Raw genomic sequence first — 26,302 nt, 5'->3', positions numbered from 1 at the left:
CAGTTTTCTGCCACAGTTTGAAAAATGAATGTCATGGACTCAATGAATCAAAGCATTTCTTCACTTGGATCCAATTCTTTGCATAAAAGGTAAATTTGACATAAACTACAAAGACAACAAATAGCAACATGCTCCAATGACAATCAATGAAGCACTGATTCACACTGAGATCAGTGGTTTTCATTTTTCTGTCCAATGTGTTATGACTGATTGGACGTGTTCATATACTTGGTTGCAAGTTGTATTGTTTGAAGGCAAAATAAGTTTTTACTGCATATTTAGTTTCAGGACAGCCGTTCCTGAGTCTCTCTCAGCTTTTGCTTTATCTGATCCTTGACTTGAGGCAATGATTTCTACAAATCTCACAAAACATTAGCAAGAGGTTTGGGCAGCCAAACAAGAAGCATGAGGTTTTCGAGACACGGTCAATGGTTCTGACCAGGATGTGAGTCTTATTTGGATTTACAGCTGTCTGAACTGCAGTTCCCCACAAGAGCTGCCATGTGACATAATGTCAGGCTGTTTTATTAAACACTGTAATGAATCCTCTGATTGGGTTAAGGTCTCATTCCTTGTAGCTTTGTATCTTGCTACTGTCCTTTCAGTTTCAAAGGAGAACCTTGACTTGGACCAGGCTACACTGTGAGAGTGCTTTGCTGCAGTATGTAGATAATGTTCTCTTCTGGAGCAATGTGGGAAAGTTAAGAACAGTGAAACACCTTTTGCTTCAAAAGGGCAGGATGTATGAGCCTTATGTGACACTGTGTGTTCCTCTGCGTGTTTCTCTTTCTATTTGAGTGAATGACTTCTGACTTCCCTACAGCTCGTTGGCTGAGATTCTGAACTGTGGTTTTGGATTTTACTAACATTGCACTACACATGCTCTGAGCTGAAGTCTGCTGCTTAGTTACCCACATCAGGTGATGCTTAGAGCCACGATTGGTTCGCTTTCACTCAAGCAAGTATGCACATCTCGAGGAATCTCTGCTGACTAATCCTGGTATAGTTCTCTTCACAGGTAGTTCTACTTTCACCACCTTCCTCAACAGAGGCGTCCAAAGTGGCCAAATAAAACAATGATGCAATCTGGACTCACTCTCATGATGCTTTCATTGTCACACAGGATTTAACATCATAGCATAAAGAGTTGACATCAAATGAAAAAACATCAGTGTTTATGATCAGAGGGACAGAGCCTCTATGGCATGGTGGGAAAACTTTATTCTTGTCCAAATTGTATTAATAAACTTAACTTCACTTCATGCAGTCTCAGTTTATTATTATATATTTAGAAAAGACACTCCAGCTGGTGTCCTATCCCTGTTACAAGAGCCTAAAACGGCAACAAAGCAGCTGCAATGGCAACTGATTGATCTCTAGTCTAGACTGAACAATTCAATGCTGACATTGTTGCACTCGACCCACACATTAGCAAACATTCAGCATAATTAACATCAACAAAGCTCGTCACAGATCCATAGAACTAACACCACTGATCTGTCAGCCCCTCTATCAAATGCTAAAACCCATTAGTCAAGAAGTTTGCCCACCCCTGCTCTATTGCTGTGGTCCATGGTGTTCTTCTTACATTGATAAAACTCACAGACAGTCTGTTGCTTTAGAATCTTTATTGTGTCACTGGTTGACTTTACCACAGCACTAGTACAAATGTACCCTCTTTGGTTTCAAGTGAAGATTGGGTCAAACCTCACTTATATGGCTTTAAGAGGGACTCTACTGCTGCATGAAGGGGAAGGGATCGTATAAATCTGATCTGAACTGCATCAGGCGACTGCGTGCTTCTGACAGGCGTTTGTAGCTCTGCTGAAGTTGGTCTCTCACTCTTGCAATGCTGGCGTCTTCCTGAAGCAAGAAGTCGACATTGTCCCCGTCCTTAAGCATCAGCATCATCTCCCTGTGCAGCTGGGTGGCTGCATCCTGCAACATGTGGTACTGGATCACCAGTGGGATCTGGTCAGCCAGACGCTGAGCAACAATCTGGTTCGAGGAGAGGACACACAACGCTTTAGATTTTGTTTAGTAAAAAAATAGTAAATTAGGTAATTAACAGATTCATGCATTACAAAAATGACTTTAAGCATCGTCAAAATACACTTACTTCATAATAAGACTTTATATGTCTCATCATTTCTTTCAGCGTGGCCGCAGGGTCAGAGACATTTATAGAGTGATTTGGCCACAGTCTGTTGAGTGTCTTCAAATATGTGTCGTCCTGAGTGTAAACAGTCAGCTCCATCTTAAACTGAGTCCTCAACATGGACTCTGCTTCACCCCCCTTCCTCTGTCCGATATCCTCGATCTTCATCTAAAGATTAGAAAAAGAAAAGGTGCGTACGTGAATATTCAGCGGCGTTCATTGATATGGTCACAGTGGCCATCTGACAGTGAATGGTTCTACCTGAGCTTTATTGAAGAGATGGGGAAGGCCTTTAAAGTGCCTCACTGCCAAATTTCCGAGCTCTTGCTTCACAATTTCTGAAAGACATCCAGTGTAAACTAAAAACATGGCCCAATAGTGTCAGAATGTGATCATGATGATAATGTGATTACCTGCCACGTCCTTGAGTTTCAGGACAGCTGGTTCCTCCAGCTCTTTCATCTGGTGCTGCACCATGCTCATGAAGGTCTTGTAGTTGATGATACACGGTAGTTCTCGTCCACGATACTTCTTTTCGAACTCAGTGACATTATCCTCAATGTTCTTGTTGACTGTAACAGTAACAAAGTTGAAGATGAAGTAGAAATGAGAAAAGAGGTCAAACCTTGGTTGACGGGAGTTGATGTACAGTATAGAAAAAAACATTCACTTGGGAGCAAGGAGAAAATTTAAGTCTGACAGAACATTTTTGGAGGATCGAACAGAAGATAATAGAACATTGAGGCAACCCAAATGAAATTAGCTTAGTTGCACTTACATTCTTCTCCAAAGTCTTTAATCGTCTGTCTCCAGGCATCAAACTCATGTCTGAGTAAGAAGAATATATTGGACCCGGGTCCGTTTTTGATATTCTCCCCTGAAGTGAGGTTAATTGCATCCTGTGTGAACGCTGTCACTTTCTACAAGATAACAGGCTCAAATTAGTCCATAGTATGTGACATGGAACCACATCCACTTAGTAAACTTACTTCGAAAAGGTAATCTATTCTTTCGGCTTCGTCGGACGGTGGGCCAGTGTTATATTTGGTCAGCCGTTCCTGAGTCTCTCCCAGCTTTTGCTTTATCTGGTCCTTGACTCGAGGCAATGATTTCTACAAACCTCGCAAACATTAGCAACAGGTTTGGGCAACCGTACAGATAGCATGAGGTTTGGGGGACTCTGTAAGTGGTTCTGACCTGGATGTGGTGCACCAGCTCAAGGGTGAGTTTTTCTGCCAGTTTAGGAATGGAGGCATGGCCTTCATCATAGAGAACCCTACAGGAAAAGCAAACTGGTGCTGCTACACAAGATGCTACCCAGAACACCTCAAAATAACGTACATGTCCCACAACTTCTACATTATTAATGTATGTGTTTATTATAATGGAAATACCCAGAAAGACTGGACCTACTGGAAATGAGCATGTTCGTTGAAGAAGGCTTTCTCTCTCTCCGTGGCTTCAGGAAGAGAGACCTGCTGTAGGATCTCGCTCTGACCTCGGCACTTGACAATCATGTAACCTTTCTTCAGTTGAATGACCTCATTATGGACGATGTCCACCACCGTCTCCTCTGTGCCTTTGTCCACCAGATCAGGCTTGGTCAAGATGCCTGGAATAGAATGAGAGAGGCCAAAAGAATGAGTGGATACCCCAGAGCAATAGATTTTAATTGTGTGGGTTTTTTTTTTCTTTTTTTTTAAATTTCAACAATGTACCCAAAGTCCTCTCTCCATCAGGGTCCACTTCCTGTGCCATCTTCAGAGCCTCTGTGGTTGCTATGTCCACATTGGACGGAACAACCACCAGACTAATGGTTTCTTGTTTTGTGATGAATTCTTGGATCAGAATTTTTATCTGAAAGCAGCAAGCCAGTCAGTATAAGGATTTAACAGTTTTGTTGTGGACCAAAGTACTGAGCTCTGAACCAACATACTTGTTCACCAATGTTCTCAGGTTGTCCATTCACAGCCACCCTGGCGATGCCTGGTAGGTCAATGACTGTCAGGTCTGGAACATCAGGTGAGATGATCTCCAGACTAATTAGATCCTTACAGATCCCCACACCAACTCCAGCCATTTGATCTTGAGCTGAAAGCACATTGAATGTGCTTACTTTTCACAATTTGAGGCTTCACTATAACCTAACTACTCTTCATCCATTCAGTTCCTATACAGTGCTAAAAATGTGGTCCAGACTCTTTATAATCCCATTTGATCTGTTTGCAGCCTTTGACAACATAAACTAAATCCTCCAGTAACCTTTTACTACAGCTCACCATTCAACTCAGATTTTACACAGCATATTGACTACAATGTATGGAGATTTTCACAGAAGACATGTACAGATGACGTGTACTATACCTTCTCGGATCTTTTTCTCCACATCTGCAGGATCCTTTATTTCCTCCATTTGGTCCTGGTAACTTATTTTTCCATACCACTCCTGTCCTAGTTTATTTTTCGTCATCCTTAGTTCAAGAGGGCATCTTGTTACAATTCCTGAATCATGGGACAGGGAATAATGATGAGAACATAAGACCATAATACCCTTTTTTAGGTATTTTGTCTGTGTGTTTACTGTTTTATTTGTTTCCCTTTTGAGTGTCATGACTTGGGAGTTTTGTTTGATTCAGTGACCTTAGATATTTAAATCAATTACTGCTTTATATCTTCTAAATGAAGCAAACCATGGTTTAAAAAAAAGATTCTAGTACCAGTTGGCTTTAAAAGCGTGTCTAGGACATGTCCATATACCACAAGCAGTGACAATATGGCTGTGGCAAAGCAGCTCTGACTGCAAATGAGGGAATGAACAAGTGAAAGTGACTTGTTTTTAGTGAGGAAAGTCCCAGTAAAGGGTGTGTGGGACAGGAAAATCCAAATCTAATGAAAGCGTACATGTATGTGAAATTCATGAAAGGATTAACGCTTTAGGGTCTAGATACTAACAGAGCTGTTGAACAGAAAGAATTCCAAAAAGTTATTGAATTCCACTATACCTTATTAGAATCAATGAAAAAATATTTAATATTAATAAAGAATATTTAAACTGAAGCGTTATATGTCAGAAACAAGATAAAGGCTGAAATCAAGTCTCAGCGAGTCATAAGGTATGTGATGGAGAACCGGAAAAAGTTCTAATGAGACCAATGGTAAACTTTGGGCCATCAGACTAATAGTGAACATTCAGAGACAAGACGTTATCATCTATCCAGTATTAAATTTGTGATATAAATGACAATACATAACTACTTGCAAATGTATGACAGTTAAAGGAGACAGTGGTTTAACCTACCGCTTCCTCTGGGCAGAGCCACCCCTGACAGCGCCTCCAGCACAGAGCTCTTCCCTGAGCTTTGGTCCCCAATCACAGCGATAGCAGGCAGAGCCAAGTCCTTCTCTACACCCAGAGAGCGAAGAGAGTCGATGAGGTCGATGCAGGGACGCACCTTCTCGTCAAACTCTTGGTTCAAGCTGTTCATGGCGAAAGCGTCTTGTCTCCTTAGAAGAAAAATAGCAAGTGACAGTAGAATCACTGTTCTTCATCTGTTGGCATCAGAAAACCTCAAGGCTTAATTTTTTGCTTTCTTTTTTCAGTTTCATGTTGAATGAGCAGATTTGGACCTAAGGGCAGACCTTTCTGTGCAGGAGCTAACAGTGATGTGTGTGTTTATATTGATGCTGTTGTAAAGTTGATTATTGATGATCTACTTTATGCATGAGTCTCTAGGACTAAAGTTAAGACAAGTTATATGTGGCAAAAACCCACAGATCAACTGTGAGACAATTTCTTTTTTGCCAAATTGCTCCTATAATGTTTTCACCATGTTTCATATCAGCCTTGTTGGTGTCTTCACACCAGGGAGTGTGTGCATTGCATCATGGACTCTGGCCTCAATCACAGTGTGGAGCAACTACAGTCTCTACAGCAAAAGAAGCAAGCAGCCCCTGACTGACAGCACAGTGTAGAGTGATCAAGTGTATGTTAGACTAAGCTAAATGAAAGATCTATAGAAACCGCATGTTTGTTTTTGCTTGTGTGCTGCTACAGACTTTTTTATTTTTTAATAGGATGAGTTCTTCATAACACAGTTGTGTCAGCAAAGGAGAGATAAACATTGTAAAGGAGAAGGACAAATATATATAGAAAGAGACAGGAATTGGTCTAACAAAGAATGTTATAAGTTAAGTTAAAATCAGATTAAAAACAATCATTACAATAAAACAAAGTAAGGGTGTATTTGTTGTTTTTACCAACGTTTACAGACACATCAGCACTGAAGGGTCCACAGTACTAATAGGAAGTAATAAATAATAATAACAAATTAAAGGAATAAAATAATTAATTATTTTCCACTAGATGTGTGGAGCAGTGAGTGAGTGAGTGAGTGAGTGCAGGTTGACCTTCACTATATCACATGATCAGGGCATGGGGGGAATAGACACATCAGCCATGTAGGGACCTACCAGGTTCTGCTCTTCTGTCGTGCTGTTGCTGGATAAAGATGCGTCCTTGTTAAAGTTTACAGGCCTAAAGTGCTTAAAGTTGCAGGAGTTAAAATATGTGTGACTATCACAGAACATCTCCGCACAGCCTCTCTGCACTGACCACCCAGTTGCTGACAACAACGTTAGCTGGATGTCGAGTCATTGCCTTGTGTGAGTGGCTTGGCTTTAATGCTTTTTTGGTGATTGTACATATAATCTTCAAATAAACTAAACCCAACGTAACTTTTTTCTGTAGCTTTCTTGTTAGAGATGACAATAAAGAAATGGAATGGAAATGGAATCAGGCTACAGAGTGTGCATCTGCTGAAGGAGACCAATGATAACTTGTGTTTAACCAGTTGCAGCACAAGAGGCTGAAGGAAAAATACACACATACATTCATACGCATGGATATTGAGGTGCATCTTTAAGTTGCTCTTCCTCCTGTAGCTCTTCCCACACACCAGACACAGGTGGGGGCGCTCCCCAGTGTGAGTCACCATGTGGGACTCCATGTCGCCTTTGCGATTGAAGCGTCGGCCACAGCCGCTGCACTCGTACGGCCGTTCTCCCATGTGGATCTTTGTGTGCAAAGGCAATGCTCCGCTCTGCCTGAAGTTCATGCCGCACTGCTCGCACCGGTACAAAGGCTTCTTTCTCCCCCGTGTGGATCCTCACAGCTCCCTCCAGTGCAAAACTGAAGATTTCTTTGTGGCACAGGTTGGAGTTTCTTGGCCTTCTTCTCATTACTTTACTGTGTTGACTTGACCAGGTCAGGGCTATTGTGAGAGTTCATCCTACAATATGTAGAACATGTTAATGTTCACTGAACAATTTGGAAAAAATAACAATAGTGACAATCCTCTTGCTTCACATGGCATATAAGCCTCATGTGACACTGAGTTCCTCTGCTTGTTCCTCTCTCTGTTCTCTTTCTATTTGAGTGAATGACTTCAAGCCCTGCAATAGGCTGGCGACCTGTTCAGGGTGTACCCTGCCTCTCGCCCTCAGCCTGCCTGGATAGGTTCCAGCCCCCCTGTGACCCCACACGGGATTCAACGGAAGAACAGATGGATGGATGGATGAATGACTTCTAACTCCCCTCATTATCTGAGATGCCACACAATGGTTTACATTATCGATGCACTGAGCTGAAGCCTGTTGCTGTGTTGCCCACATCAGGTATGCACTTGTTGCTATCTGCCATCGCAATGGCAGACCAGCTAAAAAATGTACAGAACAAAAGCATAACTGGAGGTAAACTTCTTTAATATAAGTCACGATCCAAACATGAGTTAAATGAGCTTATCGTGGTCAGGAGAATCATATTAGGCAAAGCTTTGTGGAATCCCTCCAGGCTTGTATTGTAGTCCAGTAACAGAATAAAAGATTCAACCTTAAATATGAGACTTGAAGTTCACATGAATCTAAAAGCTTTTCTCTGAACAACTGATCAGTCCCCCACTACCCACATACGCACTAATTAATTACCTAATCTTTTATAGTGTGTTTTTTTTCTTACGGTTAGTTTATGAAAGGGAAATTTATAAAAAAAATTCCTTTCTGGTTGGCCAGTGGTAACATCTTATTCTCCATTAAGCTAATTTTTGTGTGTAGGAAATGCTGTTGAGCTCATACTGGCACAGCTATTTTTTAAATGTAATATAATGTTAAATTGTGCTGCTTAAAGTCCTACTGCCTCCATAAATAAAACCAGACAAACACAACGTCAAAAGCAATGAAATAAATGTGGAACATTTAAAAAAATGCTTGTTAGTCTGTTTGCATATACTGGAGCGCAGGCTCCAGTATATGCAAACAGACTGTTTAAATACTTTAAAGGTCCGAGCTTACTAACAACCTATGTGAACATGCCAGACATAAGTCCACTCACCCGCTCCTGTTATACAGTACATGTAGAGGGAGTGCACCATTCCCGGATGTACTGCAATACCAGGTCGATGCGTGGAGTGGACGGAGCAACCCCTTTTCCATCTCCCTGCTCCAAAAATCAATTTAATATATAGTCCCTGGGTAGGGGACGTATCAGATATTAAACTGATAAGAACAGTTTTTGTTTTAATTATAAAAATGAACTAACTCAACACAGAAGTACATACACAACTCAAAATATTACAACAATTGAACCAAAATAAAAACAAACAACCAAAACAAGAAATCAAACAAAATAAACTTTTCCACCTCTCTTCCCAACATATCATTTCACATGTGATTGCAACCAAAGAGCAAAACAAATAGCAAGTCAAATACATCACACTGTATTTTTACACACACACACACAAACACACACACACACACACACACACACACACACACACACACACACACACACACACACACACACACACACACAATCATTAAAAGTCGAGCCCGTCGTTTGCCCCCTTTTTCACTTTATTTCAACAGGTACCCAACCCCCCCTTCCATCTTTCTTTGGCACCATGGCACCTATATAATGACCTGTGCTGCTTCTACGTCCCACCCTGCAAAGTCTCCGAATGGACCTTCACCCACTGTGCCTCCCAGGCAAAATGCCATTTTTGGGATCCTAGCCAAATAGGAAAAGAAATACAAGCAGAGCTTGCAGGATGATCAACGACAGATACGTCCTGCAGTAAGGAGGCCGCAAAAATGGTGTCTAATTTTAATGGGATATTTGGCACATCTTTCACACCCATCTCCATGCTCAACATCATGCGTCCACGTGCAACGTGCAAAATCAAAAACCACCTGCAGCATGCTGCATGTGTTCCCAACTGGCATGGGGAACACGTGCCAAATGAAGCAAAGATGAAAGTACATCAACCTTAAGCACCAAAACCTTCCCAGTCAATGTCAACTTCCCACCCTTCCTGCAATGCATGCTATCAAAAGCCTTTGCCTGTTCCAGCCCCAGCACCAGCAGAGGCATATCACGATCCTCTGCCCAGGCAGTGATATCATGAATCAACTGCCGGTTAAGATGGGCTGCCCTCCCAGCAACCCAACATGTTTGATCCACATGAACAATTTTGGGGAGAACCGCCCCAAGCCATCCTGCAAGAACTTTAGCCAGAAGCTTGTAGTCCACACCAAGCATTGCCAAAGGCCGACAATTGTTCAAATCACTAGCATCACCCTTCTTAAACAGCAAAACAATTACCCCAAGCTGCATTGATCACCCCTAGGTCCCACTCTTCAGGCCTTCTCTCAGGCTCCAGAAAGCTAAATAGATTTCAACAGGCAGACCATCAACTCCAGGAACACATCTTTTCTTCAACCCACCCAGGGCCTTAGATAGCTCTAAAAGCAAGAGTGGTGCCTCCAGAGATGCCACATGGTCACCAGAAACCCGTCCAGCAACCCGGTCTAAAAAACGATGCGGCGCACCGTCCACCTGTTTTTCCTCAAAAACCACTTAATAGTGCTCTGTCACCACCCGACCAGTCAAGTCTATGACTCCCTTAAACCACCCTAGCTGCCTTTTGTCTAGCTTGGTGCACACAATACTTTATACAAAAGGACGTGATACGAAAGCACATTCCCCAAAACGCTGCAATTCAATAACACAACCGACTTAGAAAAAAAAAAACAAATGTTCCAGTCGCCTACAGACCCCCCTAGAGTTCCTCCATGTGAGGCCTAGCCTCACATAACTGTTGCAGCACCTCCCAACCAACCATCAACCAACCCCATAGCAGCCCCTCCCACCCCTGCCTTCTATCCTTCCTGCCCACTACCTCATCATTCCAGTCCCCTACCACAATACCATGACGATTTGTAGCACAACAAGGGACCAAATCCTCCACCATCTGCCCCCTTTTCCTCCTAACCTAAGAAACCGTAAACTACAATGGCTCTAGAAACTAACCCACCCAACTGAAAATCGACTTCTACCGCCCTCCCCTGCACAACAACAAAATTCCGCTCCACCTGCACTCCCCACCCAAACAAAATTCCCACCCACGAAAATGCACTATGCTGTTTCTACAACAGTACCACTTCCTTCTTTTGTGCTGGATGCCCCGGACGTGTCGTCAGCCTGTCTTCCAGTTACCTTTGTCACTCCTGAACCTTTTTTCTTGACAGATTGCCGCTCACTCTCGAACTGCTCCTGTGCAACATGTATAAATGTGTGTGTGCGTTTGCGGTACTGTCTTCTACGTCACGTGAAAAGGAACCGTCACCTTCCTCCTTTCCCAACCATCAATCTGATGCAAGCGCCTGAGTGGGTGGAGCCTGACCACAGCCATGACAGACATTTCCTGGATCCTCGGATGCAGCTCTATTGGGCCAATCATGTCTGAAGCCTCTCCTGTTGTTTCAACCAGTGTCTGTGGCAGAGCATGCTCCAAGGACGGCAGATGGAGCTCACTCTGCTGTTTCTCTTTTCTTGTTTTCCTTTGCTAAAGATTGTCATAAGCAGGTGTTTGTGTCAGACACACGCTTGTATGACAGTTTCACGGCCTCTGAAGCTACAGAGACAGTTCTTTCATGCTGGTGTAAAGCTTGTAGTAGCTAGTGAGTCACCCCAGAACCTGATGGCTGCAGACGTTGTGGACGTTGTCGGTGAGGCATCCATGCTGTGGTCTGTGTACTCCAGCTGCTGTGGTATCAGAGCTACAAACCCATCTTCTGGTTGTTGGTCAGGTGCTTCTTCTCCTTCAGTTCTTCTGCTGATGGTGGGAAAAGAGTTCCGATCTGGATTTACCCTCATCGCGCTCAGTTCTGTTAGCTAATTGCATACAGCTATCAGCCACAGTCTGATGAACAGCAGCTGAGGCCAAAGTAACATTGTACGCTCTTGCCAGTGGATGCCACTGAAGACAGTAAACTTCATCGACCTTGAGAGTCGATGAGAGTTTGAGAGTTGACGCAGGGCCATAAAGAACAAGTGAGTGTATGTTTAGTAGATAATGGAGCAGATAAAAGCTAAAGAGGCAGCGACGATCTTCGCTGTTCAGAGTATTGACATCCTGGACAGGATTGCCTTCGTAAAATGCGGCCAGCGTTGAACTAAGTAGTCTGCAGGGTAATAGTAAAACAGCCATCTGGTTAAATTAACACACAAGAAACACGACAAATCCAAATTTCTGCACTGAAAAATGCAAACAAAGCCTTTTCTGCACTTAAACAGTATAAGTAGGGAAGTCAGATGGGAACTAAACTAAAATCATAGTGGAGGAAAAACTACAAATATGATTAAAGTTATGTAATGTGCTTAACCTTCACTGTTCTATATTACTATAAGAACAGCGTTGATGTAGATTAACTACTTTGACGGACATTAACTGAGTGGCTGCTGGACAGGTAGAGACAGTTAAAGGTGAGCAATAAAGGTGACTACTTATCATCCAGCTTCATCTCATATACAATGGAAAGTGTACTGTAGCCAAATATTAGACAGTTAGATTGTTTCACTAATTTTCATACAGTACTGTGTATTCATTATTTGGGGAGCAGCCTGATGGAATGAATCAGTCCTACAAAATCTGGGCCTCAAGGATGAAACAACAACTTCCCAGGCTTTCTGCATTTGTGACTGAATCATTGCTGGAAGCTGTTTTTGAGCAATCTTTTGGTTTTTGATGTGAGCTACATAAACAAAGAGTTTCACCAGTACCTAGTGTACTGTATTAAAGGACCTGCTGGGGTGTTAGGAAAGTATTTTAATTTAAGTTGTACTTTATTAATTTCATATACTGTATTTAGATTTTGAAGCAAATGATTTAAATGAAATATTTGTGCAAATGAAATTAAATACTCAGACTGACATACTTTCTTGGTATTGTGTTTGTCTGGTTATGCAATGTTGAGTATTATTATTATTATTGATGTTACTGTTATTATATTTTTGATTCGATTTACAGCTTAGGCACGCCTGTCTTTGGAGGGTTTTTCTCATTCTTGTTCTGGTTCTGTTCGTTGGCAACTGTACTTGCAGTTTCTTCTTCTTGAAAACGTGTCATTTTTCAATCAAAAGGCTTCCTCATTTCTGAACTTCACTTCTCCAGACTTGAAGTCTATTGTTTGAATAGTTACATGTCTTCAAGAAGAAATAGCAAGTCCAGTTGCCAATGAACAGAACATTTGGGTTGTAGGTAATGACAAAGCATATGGGTAATATTTAACCCAGCTACTGTATATATATTAATTTTGACTCAGACGGGTCAAATGAAACAACCTAGTGTTTAGGTCATATTTAACAAAACAATAAGGTTAATTTGACTCATCAGGTTGGGATCTGCCGCCACTACTCGTCGTTTCTGGTCCGTCCAGCTCTGCTCGGTAAGTATTCATGCCTAAATATAATTTGTATATTGACTAATTAATACACATGCGCTTTGATAATGTCATGAGATTAGGCAGCATAAGTTAATTAACTGGCATGTAACTATTTACTCTCGTGCTGTTGTATATCTGCGTCAACTTCAGCTGCCACACTAGTGGAAAAAGTCAAAGCAGGCGCCATTACTGTTACTACGCAGTTATAAAGAGTTATCTTACATTTTTCGCAGCGGTAAGCAGACAATAATAGAAAGGGTACACTGTAGAGTCACTTTGTACTCAGTTATTTTGTAAACGCCACCGAATTATGCTTATTATTGTTAGAACTGCGTCTATCAATTTGAAAATGTGGGCTCAGTTACCATGCTACAGTAGCAAGGTATAGTTTTCTATTATGTTAGTTTTTGTTCGATTTTGTTTTATCAAGGAGGATTTACCTTAGTAAGCTCAGGCTTTAGTTAGTCCGTTACCACTCGTGAGGCTTGACTATATAATGACTTGACTATATAACGTTGAGTGTTACTACTGTACGTTGAGGACGTGTTATTTGACCGAGCATGAGCACGTTTTTTTTTTCTTTAGCTGTAACTATATGCCACTCTTCTGCCTCAGCAAGGAGGCTGTGGTGAGAATTTTTATGCACATTTGTGTTTAGAAAAATGTAGATTTGCATTGTAGAAACATTAATTCTGTTACTTTTTTCTCCTTTCAGATTGACAAGCAAACCTCTCCAAGTTATAAAATCTGTTTTTGTGGTGAGTATATGATTGACTTTGTTTTGGTTTTGTAGGTTGCTCTATCATTTAATTTGCTCATATTTTCTAATTTATTGAAGTTTGAACACCTCTTTTGGCAACTCCCATAGTCTGTCTCTACATCAATTTAGCAGGTTTTACGAGTGAGGGTGTGGGGGTTTAGTGGAAATTTTGTTACGACAGATATTTTTATATCTAGAAAAAAGTTATTTTTTAGATTTCCCATTACACATGAACTGATATATTTTAATTTCTCTTTTTCAGTGATGATGATGTGGAATGTTGCTGTGAATGTGGCGTTGTAAGGCCTGCTCCTTAGTTTTACCAACTAGGTCCAAAATATTAACGCATTTAAGAGTAAAACATACATATTATGGTAATAGTAATCGTTTTCCATGTGTGTATGATAGCTGCTCATGCACTTTTCGAACATGGAATGCACTTCTAGTTCATTTAAGTGGGTATCATGTAACCAAAACCAATTGTCAAACAAAGAGCTGTATATTTAGTTGCCACTTATGTCCCAGTGTGAAACTTATCTCTGAAAGGCTGTACTGGTCTCACATTAATGCACACCTGAAAAAAAATGAGCTTGTAAGTTGTATGTTTTTAGGTTGCAGCTTTTAAACAAATATCTGTGGAACATTTAAATCACACAAAAGCAGAACAGTTCACAGTTCTTATTCATTCGAAGATTGAAAGATTGTAACATTTTCTCTGTCCACAGGAAACCCTATACTGTAAACAAAGCCATAGCAAAAGGTGGTCCTTTGAGTTCTGCATATCAACGCAAGCAGTATTACAAGGCTAACTTCAACATTGTTGAGCCAGTCGAGTATATTTTGAATGCTAAGGAAAACAAAACTGTGCAGTATGTGCCCATTCTTGCATCCCTACAAGTGCTGTTAAATAGGAAGGATGTAGTGGATAAAATAGTATATCATCAAGAAAAACAAAGGGAAGCAGAGACTGCAACAGAAATGTGTACAGGTCTTTCAGAGATGGTCTGCACTTTAAGGGAAACAATTTCTTGTCAGACCCAGTGTTATAACTATCTTTGGGCTTGTATATTGATGACTTTGAGGTCTGTCGATTTTGTTCAGCAACTGGTACAGACATTGCTTCAAATGAGGTTAGATCTGGAGCCTTCAGCATCAGAACAAAAGATATACATGAAACTCATGTCAGAGTAGCTCTAGATACTGGCAGTAGCTGTTTTGGAGTTAAAAGAGCTTGTCCTTTGACTAAAGCACTTTCTTATTTTCATGTTGTTAGTGGCTACCCTCCTGACATTGCTCATGATCTTCTTAAAGGTATTGTCCCAGTTGAAATAGCTTGTTGTCTCTCATCATTAATATCAAAGAAGTATATTACTTTGGAGGATATTAATGTCTCTATTCTACACTTTCCGTATAAGTGGATTGATAAAAGAAATAAGGGTTAGGGTTAGGGTATTTGTTAGGCCTGGAACTTGTTGAGATTGCTTCCTTTTCTAATTGGGCCTAGGATCCCTGAGCACGATCCAGCATGGCAGGTCTTGTTAGACCTTAAACAGATTGTTGAGCTTGTGGTTGCCCCAGTCCACAATGATGAGTCTATTGCTTACCTTGAGACCAAGATTTCAGATCACAGACATAGGTATCAAGAAGTGTTCCCTGAAAAATCACTGATGCCCAAACACCACTACTTGGAACATTACCCACAGTTAATTAGTTTTTTTGGGCCCCTTGTGGAACTTTGGACTATTCGTTTTGAGGCAAAACAATGTTTCTTTAAAAAGGTCATTAAACACACCAGTTGTTTTGAAAACACCCCTCTCACTTTAGCTGTAAAAAATCAGTTTGTGATAGGGTACCACTTGTCCTGCCCAAACATTGATAAACCAATTCTGGATGTGTCAGACGTATGTTCTGTCACATTAGATTGTGTGAAGGAGGAGCTAGCTGTAGCTTTTAGGAAGAGAGATTCCTCTTTAGGGGAAATACAGCTTGCCAGAAATGTTTGGAGCAAGGGCATAAACTACAGGATAGGCATGGTAGTTGCTCATGGGTCAGAAGGTGGCTTGTCTGAGTTTGGTGAAATCCAAGAAATAAGCATTTTGAATCAGAGGTTGTTTCTGGTTTTGAAACTGCTGTGTGGATGGTATAATGAGCACTATGGAGCGTATGAGCTGACTCCTTCTCCAACAAGAGAACTTGATGTTGTGGACATCTGTGAACTGACTGGCGAGTATCCTTTGGCTGCCTATCTCGTTGGGTGTGTGAGAATGGTGACTTTGAAGAGATCAATCTGTATTTGAGGTAATATAACAAATCAAATACTGTATAAGCAAATACAATTAAACATGTGGGTGAACTTGGTGTTATTTCTTAAAGATTCTTCATAATTAATAACCACTCAATTATAAAAATAAAAATCACCCCTTTACATAATAAGGCTAATTATTGATCATGATCCTAATCAATCATGTTCCTAATAATTGCAAACCTTTTGTTTACTTGGTCTTATTTTTCGAACAGAGAGAACCGAGTAATCCTAGGGCCAGACAGCTGTCAGAGGGTGCTGTTTTCTGCTGGCCTGTCTTTAACCATGTCTAAACTAGTGACTGAGATAAAGAATCAGTCTAAAATACAGGAACCCGTTCGACTTCAGTTCATGGACACACTGTTTGGGAATGAGTTTATGAATGTAACTGCTACTGAAGAAATACAGGACAAAAGTAAACTGAAAGTCATATACACTTGCAGCAAACTTGCGAGTGTTGATGCTGGTCACCGTGTGGAAAATTGCTCCATCCCGCCCTCCAATTGTCTTGAAGACAGCACAACTTCTTCTCTGGACAGCACTGTACTTCTTTCAACTCCGGAATCGTTGTCTTCACGGTCTTCATGGCCAGACATGTTATGTGTTCCACATCTTCCTTATGATGCAGATTTCAAGCTTCAAGAGGCGAACAAAGCTTTTCATGAGAAAGGGACTTTGCTGATCCCCAGTCCAAAGCTGAAGTCAGATATACCGGAAGGATTAATTCAGGAGATCGTTAAATACAAAGTGTATGTCACGGACAGAGAATTTGACAATGTTGCAGAGGCGCTTATAATGAGGCATCCATGTTTACGAGAACAAGGTTCAGCGACTGGCTATGGCGGTTGGAAGACCAGTCTCAAGTACAAGTTATCCAACTACCGTACACATCTCCGGAAAATAGGATGTCCCGAAGTATGTGTAAATGCTTTAAAACATAAGCCAGATGGGATACGTAGTCCTGCCTTTAATGTTAAAAAGCCAAAGAGGGATGAAGTGGCTTATTGTCCCTCCTTTCCACTTGGAGAGAGCTACCAGTCCTTGGAAAAGATGAGGTTGGAACTGCTTTCCCAAAATCAAACAGCGTAATAACAGAGAGTTAACCAGAGCCAAAATGGAAAAAAAAACATTCACATTAAGAAGACAAGAAACAGTTTGTGATGCTCCAATGATCAGTGATGTACAAGAAAGATGGCCAGCTATTTTTGATGCAATAGAGGTAATTTTAAGCATTTCTAAGAGTGTGACTTGTGTTTAAGAATATACAGTAGAGTATTAAATGAAAATTAAATGCATTTGGACTGAACAAATTTATGTTTAAAATGTTGTCATTTCAGATAAATGCAGAGTTTAAGCGTATCACAACTATGCCTCTGAAGTCAAGGTTTCTGTCGCAGCTTGACTTACACTACTCAAGTCTGTTGAGGGTGTTTGCAAAGCGATCAGGACAGCAGGGGACAAAGCTCAAGAATTTGATGGCCGTGATGACAGTAAGAACTTTTTTTAAGTATATTACTATATAATGAATTTAATTTTTCATTAAATATGTGAATAATAAAATTAAGATGACACGGGGGACTAAGTTTTCCTCAATAACTAAAATGCTACTATATTCTTCATTTTTAATTTTGGAGAACGACATTGACACCTGCAGGGAGTTTGTCATAAAAGGACTCTGCATATAATTCAACGAGGATCCTGATGATCTAGTGCAAGAGTACACGGTGAGTCTACATAGTAGCATTTTTTTAATACAAAAATTAAAACTTGCTTCATAGAAAGTAATGTATAATGTATAAACTGAATCTTTGTTTAACTAGGACATGACTGAGGCTACCACACTAAGTGCCATAGAGAGGACAACAGTGGGGATTTACATTGCCAGACAGACTCTTACCAGTGACTGTGCAGATGTTGGAGTAATCCTCGAAGGAGTGGTGGTGCTTGAAGGTCTGGACAACGTGGCCCTTGCATCTGCCTTGCTGTTTGGACTGTGCTAAGCCTTAAACATAAAGTATCCAACAAAGCTGCGCTACACCTTTGAAGCCTTTCAAAAGATTATCATGGAGTTGGATGAAGCTGATCTGTCAAAAAAGGTCCAAGGGTTAAAAACTAAACTTTACCACTAAATCACTGCTTGAAGACTAAGAGTAGGTTGTTGAACATATAGTCTAAGTCGCTTAAACGAGTCTAAGTGATGAGATGTTTTACAGTTGTAATAATTGTTTGTTCACTGCATTTCGGGTTCATGCTCAATTTGCTGTTAAAATACATTGCACTTATTTAAATATTTTGATTGTTTAAATACTTGCCTCACTCAAAAAGGAACTTAACTAGTTTCAGCAATCTAGGGAAAAAATAGTTATATTTACTATGCACCTGCACCTTCACATTTTCTGAAGAGGCAATAGTACCGTTTTATTTGGTCATTTGACTTTTTGGGGGATTTTAAAGTCATTGCATTGTGTACAGAAGTGCTTAGTGCATTAATATGTAATGTAGCAAAGAGTATAGTGTTCTAGACACAAATAAAGTACATTGTTAAAAACGTGCATGTCTCTTTTTTAAATTATACAGTATTTAATACAGTACTTTTATGAATATACACTTGATAACTTAAAAATAGTGTTGTACTAAAGTGATTGATTAATGGGATAAAATTTATTTGATTGTGTTGGAATGAAGTGATAAATTTGAACTGGAGTAACAATTGTCAATTACTTTACACAAACATATTAGTGTCAACACAAAGCAATTGTATTAATTGAGAACATAATGATAATAATAATGTTCAACTCAATTCAGACATTTTATGTCAAAAAAAAAATTGTATGTGCAAACAATGTCTATTATTGAATTAAGTTAATCCAACAGATTTTTTTTTCCAGTGTAGTTTGTGTGATTTTTAGCCTTTATTGGATTTGCTTGTTGTTTTTTGTTTACAAACAAAATGGTACACAATCTTGACTGAGGTTTTGTGGTGTGGTCCATGTACCAAGGCAGGCAGCAACCATGAAGGCAGCACGGTAGGACAGTAGGTGGCATGGGATGCTGCTATTCTGGCACAGCTGAGCGAAGCCCATCAAGCTATGTTTCCTGCTGTTCTCACTAGCAAGTGAGTAAACTGAATGCAGTGTAAATTTAAATAAACAGCAGTGGTTCAGCTCGCTCTACTGGCTCTGCTTACAGACGTGGCGTGGGCAAAAACATTGTGCGCCTTCTGCGTGACAGGACTGAAGGAAAAACTATGATTATAGTGTGGCAGTAGATCCAGGAGAATCATCATGAAGAGTATCTTCACCAGAGGGACCTGTACACCATGCTGCTCATGACTGTGGCAGAACCTGGTGGGATCATTTCTGTGTTAAGGCACAGCTTCCAGGCTCCACCTCTTCCAAGAGAGCTGCCTTCTGCGCCACTTTTGCGTCACACCTTTCTTCTGGCTGAGGCCAACAATATTCAAGATTTACGGAACCAGATCTTTTACTCTTTTGGCACAGTATTAAAAATGGATTCCACTAAAAAAGTATGTAATTCACCATAACAGAAATTAGTGAAATACAACACCTTGCTATACTTTTTTTTATTAAAAAAAACAACCCAAATGTTTCTCTCCGTAAAATAAGTCACTAATATTATCAAATTCTCTGTATGTTCTAGGTGGTAAAGAAGCTGTCTGGAGAGGGTCATGGCTCAGCCGAGTGGTTCACCAGTATTGACAATGAGTTCTCCCAGATAGTGACGTTTGTGTTGAATTGTGAGGAGTCCACCATATGTCTATCATTCTGTATCATGTCGAACCATGGGTGTTGTCGTGGACAAGGCCCAACAGCTGTGGAGACTCTGTTTGAGCCTTGGCTGAAGAGGGGGATGATTATGCGTCTAGACATCTTTCACTGGATCCACCGATTTGATGCAGCCATTCGAACAGACAGTCACTCCCAGTACGCGGTCTTTAAGTCTGCATTGGCCGGGGCTGATCTGGCCTACAACCGCACTGACCTGGACCTGTCAGAGCCAAGCAAGACAGGATGAAGACTCTATCAGATGAGGACATTGTCTGTGACCACATTTCCAGGGACCACCTCAAACACAGTGTGTGGAGGCTCACACTTTGGGTGCAGGAGACATTCTTTCATTCTTTCGCTATTCTGCTCATCCACATGGCAATTGAGGGGCTGAAGGGTCCAGGCTGGATGAAAGCGGGGTGAGCCTTTTTAAAACACCAGGTTAGTACAAACTTAATGTTGTATTTTTACAGGAGGATAAAGGCCCAGATGCCACCAATGTGTAAATGTGTGTACTGTATGTTTGTAAAGAGGCCATTGATGAGATGTGGACATGGCAGCAGCAACAGTGGATCCAGGATCCACCAGACATAATCATGTATAGGGTGGCTCGAATTACAACCATCAATAAAGTGGATGTTCTGTACTGTAAATGTCTGTGTGGAAGCAATAGCCTGGAGCCAATCCACAAGATGTTACCTAATATAATTCCAGGTAATAACCCACAGCATAGTGCCTGTTAGATACAGGCCTGTGATTGTTCTAATGCATTTGATTCCATGTGCAGGTCCCCACTGTCCTGCCTGGCCTCATTGCTGTTACCTGATAAGTGGCATTGCGTGGTGGAACGCTGACAGGAGCTCAGATGCTATGTTTGGGGGCAAAGGACGGAGGCACCAGACGTATTCAGCACCACCTGTAAACAGCTATTTGGAGCAACCAAAGAGGGGAATACACACAGTCATAATTCTGCATGACAACTTTTTTGCGCCTGCTTTTTGCCTGATCACTGAGGGCGCACCATCTGTAGCCAGGCTGACAGCGTGGGACCAGTCCACTCCAGCCACGTCCACGAGCCGATGAGTGCGGTGAAAATATCAGCTGCTGTCATTGTATCTGTCACTGACTCCACAAACTCTTTGGTGACGGTCATGTGTCATCAACTCCGTGGATAAAAATGATCAGTTGTGCTACATCTGTAATGTCCGCCACCCAGTGGACACAATTGGAACAGCAGTTTATATTATTTGAAAAACTGCTCCCTTCACTAGTGCTTGACGCATAACCCATAAAGCCCTCTTTTACATACTTATCAACAATTACAATTATTCCCTCTGCTTCACCCCCCATCCCTCACCACATTCCACCATCCCCCACGATATTGCCAACCCCCAATGAACTGCCTGCAGCACTCCCATCGCCCTTGCCCATACCACCTTCACAAACCCACTCTCCCACATAACATGTTTCACCATTTCCTCCACCATGCACATCACCTTTGGGCACACAGGTGACCTGCTCAACCTGTGTCTGTACAGTACATCTTTTCCCTCACTGGGAGGCTTTTATGGAGACACATCCAATTCACATCTCTTAGGTGTGCTTTCTCCCAACCAAACCTTTCACCAAAGACATAACAAACACCACATCCAGTTTCAAGGGAAAGTTGGGGACATCCCAAACCCATTTTCCACCACTGCCTGCATTCTTTTCCTGGCCACCCACACACAAAATCCAAAACCCAATGAGTCAAGGACCGTCGCAGACTCCTCGGCAACGGATACATGAAGTACCAATGACAGAACATCTACCTTTAACACCAGCACTTTCCCCATCAGCGTCAAATGTGTCCCATACCCTCCAACACACTGAACAAAAGAACCCCAGTGCACCCGATCAAATGCCTTTGCCTGGTCCAACCCAATCACTGTCAAAGGCAAGTCCCCGTCTTCAACCCAAGCTGTAGTATCCCTAATTAGCTGCAAATGCTGATACAATGATGGACCTGCCACCCCACACGTCTGGTTCACATGGACCACCTCTGGCAGTTCGCCAGCACCTTCTCCCGACCAACCTACACTCAGATAAAAAGGGTTCCTACATGGTTCTTCAGAAGCCTGCATAGTTCTTTGGGGATCTATGCAGGTTTAGTGGACCATTTTTGTCTGTCAGGGGTTCTTCAGCCTCTACAAATGGTTCTTTCAAGAATCAAGAGGTTCTTTACCTTTAGCTATTTTCAGATGGACAATGGCATTATTATTATGTCATAATAATGAATAACCATACTGTTTCTTGGCCTGCTTCTTAATTTAATATTAAAAAAACTGCCAACAACACTTGAACACTGTCAAACAGCTTTTTCGTTATTACAGTACACTTGTCTTGTATGTTACATCAATCTACATCTCAAACGTGTTGCTGGCAGTTTGATCTCTACAGTTTTCTTCTCAAAGTCAATTGATAAGATTGGGCCAGAAATTGATCTTTTAGATTTGACACAAACTCTTCAAACCTAAGTAAAAACACATACGTATACATGCAGACTTAACTCACTCACTTGTTATAGATCCCCATCACGACACAGGGTGTTCTCTTTCACAGACATTTGTTCCACAATCCTCAGCATGTCATGAGAACTAAATAAACGACATGTAAAATACATGTGAAACACATTTCTTGAGAGATGTAAACAATCAAATAAAATGACACTTATGAACAGTACAATTTTCACAGAACTTATAAAAGGTCATAATATGGAAAAAATTACGGAACTTTCAAGAAACATTGTGGCGTGCCATGTTAGTAACTGCAGAATGTTAGCAATTTGATTGCAACGCAGATGCTAGAAAAACGTACTTCAATGGCCACACTAATCTACAGTAAAGTAACCTTGGGACCGAACTTGCTGCCGTCAAAATCTTCAGAAAGCTTCATGCTGTAACGTAATTCAGCACCACATAAACAACTTTTCTGCATGTGGCTGATGTAGCAGATCACATTACAACAACATTACAATGCCCTGACATCACCTTGACTGGCGAAAATTGGTTCCGCCTCAATAAACTACCATACAGTGCTTAAGAATTTGCTCTCAACCATGTACATGGTTCTAAAATACCCTTCTTTCATATAGACATTATTGAAAATATTAAACCAAACAATTGTAGATCTTGAAACTGTATAACTGGCATCAGACAGCAGATACACTTGCTATCTTTAACCTGTGGAATTTGTCCATTCACTTTTCCATTCACAACTTTTTCTTGTAACAAAGAATTTAAGCACTGTGGTATTGCTTCTTTTACCAAAGAGCAAAGTAAATGATCTAACACCCCTCAAGGGCAGGAGGCGATATACGTCTTACCCAAAAAGGTGCCCACAATTTTTTTTCCACAGGGGGCCTTTTGGTGACAGCAGTTATCAAAGTATCTGGACTGCCAATTTTCAAGTGACGTCTGGAACTGTGTATTTCTGGACAACTGCGGCGAGTTCGGGTATGGTAATGTATTTTCACACAAACGTTTTTATATTTTAAAATAAGGCAATGTTTGTTAGCGTTAATTAGAGCTATAAGTTTGCTAACATAGGTAAATTATGTGGTAAGTTTAAGCTAACGTTAGCTAAAAGTATAGCTAAGTTGACGTTTAAAATCAGCATAAATTTGGCATGTAGTTGGCAATGACGTTAGGTCAGTATGTTAACACATTTTAAAGTACACAAAAGTTACATTTTTATTGTCTTTCTAATTTAGTTTTTGATGAGTTTGCTAACTTATCTTGGCCTAATTAACCTTGTTATTAAACTGATAGCTTCCAGCCTATTTCAGTGGTAAATTCGTAACTTTGGTATTTGAACATTTTGATGTAACATTAACCCAAGCCATTTCCTCCTATCATTTATATATTTATATATATTATACAAGCGGCCCCCAACCTTTTTCACACCACAAACTGGCCTCTAAGGTGCGGTGAATGAATACAACAAAAATGAAATGAGGCGACTGGCATCATGTATTTTTTAATATAATAAACATAAATCCACTGTTTATGCAATTTTATTAGTAGCGCCCTTTTAACATCACGTAACATGCACAATGCTTGGTCTTCTAGTGGCGAAGCAGTTTAAAGGTATCATTGCCTTGTTAGAGAGCCTGTCGCTGCATATTACGCAGAGCGGCCTTGGTACGTGGGAACAACCTGTCGCAATAAATCCAATCCATGTTTGCTAGCTTGGTGGTTTCATTTGATTCAACATTTACTCAATAATAAATCAATTGCATATACGTATTAGTTAAAATGATGTTAGATGCAAGATTATTATGAAATTGTGTCACAGAAAATACAAGGCAGTCTTTGTTTTGTCTTGTTTTAAAAGACCATGGCTCAGTATAGGACTGTAGCAGAGGTATCTATTTGGCTTGTAGAAAAAAAATTGGCAAGCTATCAGGAAGATTTCGTAGGTAAGCATTTTAATGGAAGCGTCATACCAGTGTCCACGGTGTCCCACAAGAAAACCCACACATGAAAAACTGCTTAAACATCAAAAGATATACCAAGAATGTGAAAGTGGATTCTTCATTGTATGTGGAATAGAAGACTGCCCCAGAAAGAGCGAGTTGTACACAAAGTGTCTGCATTTTATTTTATTTTGGGAAATATCCCACCAAAGTATGGATCATCTCTAAAACATATTCATCATTTAATACATGTCAAACACAGATTGGTGAAAATGTATGGATTTGATAAAATCTTAGAACCATTTATATGAGACCTACAGGTTTTAAAAGATGTTGATTACAGCTGAATTTTGAAGGGAAGCAATTTTGAATCACAGTATCTGCAGATAAGACTTTGAGACACCTGAAATTCATGATGAGTAAATGCATTTTTTTAACAAAATATAACTGATAACTGAAAATAACCCTGATTGTGCTCATTACCATCAGTCATACCACATCAGAGAGGCATATATATATATATATATATATATATATATATATATATATATATATATATATATATATATATATATATATAACAATTGGAGACAAGCATAACATTTGTGCTACAAGATAGTACATCATTCTGACCTCAAAATTTGCTGTCTGAGACGGCAGGACTTGGACCAATTATGATTGAAGACATGTTTTTAGATGTTTGGTAACTCACTCTTGTCATTTCTACTGGTGGAAATATAGCTGATCACAAAATACAATTAATTCTTTATGTTGACTAATGCGCGTGTTCCGAATCTTCCTTCAATGAAGGAAAGAATGAGCGAGTGAGTTTTTCAAAAAATTAAGGACCAAGTGAAATTCTTGTCTGCATTAGAGAAGTTGAAAGAGTGAGGCACTTGTTAAGCTTATTGTACACTATGTTTATGCTCACTATTCGTATTTTGTGTTATGTTTGTGTTACATCTAAAATTTATTATCAGAGGGATTGAAAACCATGTAGGTCCTACTGTGCCAGCGCCCCAACCCATGTTGAGCTGCAAAATGCGGTTTCTTCTAGCTCTAGCTGCATTAACTAATAAGAATGCAGTCCTGAAGTCGCCAAGCAAGAACAGACTTAAAAACCTGCTCATTCAAGCACTATTTGACTACTTGAGCCAAGAGAAATGTAAGTCTTGAGATTTTGGGATTGATTAAAAATTTCTGGATTAGAATTGAAGTTCATTACATTTAAAATTTACAGGTATCCATCTCATGTTGTGAGTCTCCTCCCAACCTCAGAGGGCGGCACTGAGCCATCATCATTAAGAAATCTAAGGCAAGTTAAATCTACTTATTCTTTTTTTTCTCTCAATATATTACGTATAGGTTTAGACATATGGTAATAAGATAATATAATTTAAATTTGTTTCTTTTTGTCCTGAATGATTTATAACGCAGGTAACTGATCAAGATAATGACAGTGACCAACAGCATGTTGGCAGCAATTAAATATCACATGGATGTATTTAAAATAATTTAATTATTGATTTAATTTTTAGTTTATCCATCCATCCATTTTCATCCGCTTATCCGGGGCCGGGTCGCGGGGGCAGTAGTCTAAGCAGAGAGTTCCAGACTTCCCTCTCCCCGGACACTTCCTCCAGCTCTTCCGGTGGGACCCCAAGACGTTCCCAGGCCAGCCGAGAGACGTAGTCTCTCCAGCGAGTCCTAGGTCTTAATTTTTAGTTTATTCTTTGTTAAAAGGTTTTTTTTTTCATTACTAAACAAGTGTTATTTTAGAATCACAAGTGCTTACTTTTATTTGTATGTTGTACATTTTAAAATATTCAAGGTTTAAAAGTTGAAAAATTGTTTTGTCACGTTTTCACAGTGAATATATAATATATAAAACTGGTGATTAAACTTTGCCTGAGTTTGGACTGTCAAATGTTTTATTGGTTCTTCGCATGATAAAGAATAGTAAAGTATTTACATATTACAACATTCTTGCACTTGTATTACTTGACAGATCATTTTAATTTAAGAAGCATTTTATTCGTCCAGGAATCTGGGGGCTCCTTCT

General features: G+C 40.3%; 1 protein-coding gene and 1 pseudogene across 2 annotated transcripts; both read right to left on the bottom strand.

Annotated features, from left to right (window-relative positions):
- Positions 1 to 1,258: 1,258 nt before the first annotated feature.
- On the bottom strand, positions 1,259 to 10,777 carry LOC114856098 (interferon-induced GTP-binding protein Mx3-like). Of its 2 annotated transcripts, XM_055508874.1 has the most exons (13): positions 10,707 to 10,777; positions 5,457 to 5,662; positions 4,523 to 4,660; positions 4,095 to 4,249; positions 3,877 to 4,015; positions 3,572 to 3,770; positions 3,356 to 3,434; positions 3,148 to 3,270; positions 2,937 to 3,078; positions 2,572 to 2,730; positions 2,420 to 2,496; positions 2,120 to 2,326; positions 1,259 to 1,998 (listed from the first exon to the last, which is right to left on the bottom strand). In XM_055508874.1, the coding sequence occupies exons 2-13, from the start codon at positions 5,641 to 5,643 to the stop codon at positions 1,735 to 1,737; spliced, it is 1,869 nt and encodes a 622-aa protein (XP_055364849.1). In that variant the 5' UTR covers positions 5,644 to 5,662; positions 10,707 to 10,777; the 3' UTR covers positions 1,259 to 1,734. The 2 variants fall into 2 exon arrangements, with proteins under 2 accessions (XP_055364849.1, XP_029007607.1); XM_029151774.3 differs by lacking the exon at positions 10,707 to 10,777 and having other exon boundaries at positions 5,457 to 8,376.
- Positions 8,570 to 8,745, bottom strand: LOC114856434 (U2 spliceosomal RNA; annotated as a pseudogene).
- Positions 10,778 to 26,302: the final 15,525 nt, after the last annotated feature.

This window comes from Betta splendens, chromosome 5, assembly GCF_900634795.4.
Source record: "Betta splendens chromosome 5, fBetSpl5.4, whole genome shotgun sequence".
NCBI classification, from domain to species: domain Eukaryota; kingdom Metazoa; phylum Chordata; class Actinopteri; order Anabantiformes; family Osphronemidae; genus Betta; species Betta splendens.
The sequence above is the reverse complement of the archived record's forward strand: the minus strand, read 5'-3'. Positions and strand labels throughout refer to the sequence as shown.

Excerpts from the sequence above, each read along its gene's own strand:
- LOC114856098 (XM_055508874.1), bottom strand. The coding sequence starts at position 5,643 with ATGAACAGCTTGAACCAAGAGTTTGACGAGAAGGTGCGTCCCTGCATC. Across the intron at positions 4,661-5,456 it reads GGCTCTGCCCAGAGGAAGCG|GAATTGTAACAAGATGCCCT; the intron begins GTAGGTTAAACC and ends CCCATGATTCAG. Across the intron at positions 3,435-3,571 it reads AACGAACATGCTCATTTCCA|GGTTCTCTATGATGAAGGCC; the intron begins GTAGGTCCAGTC and ends CTTTTCCTGTAG.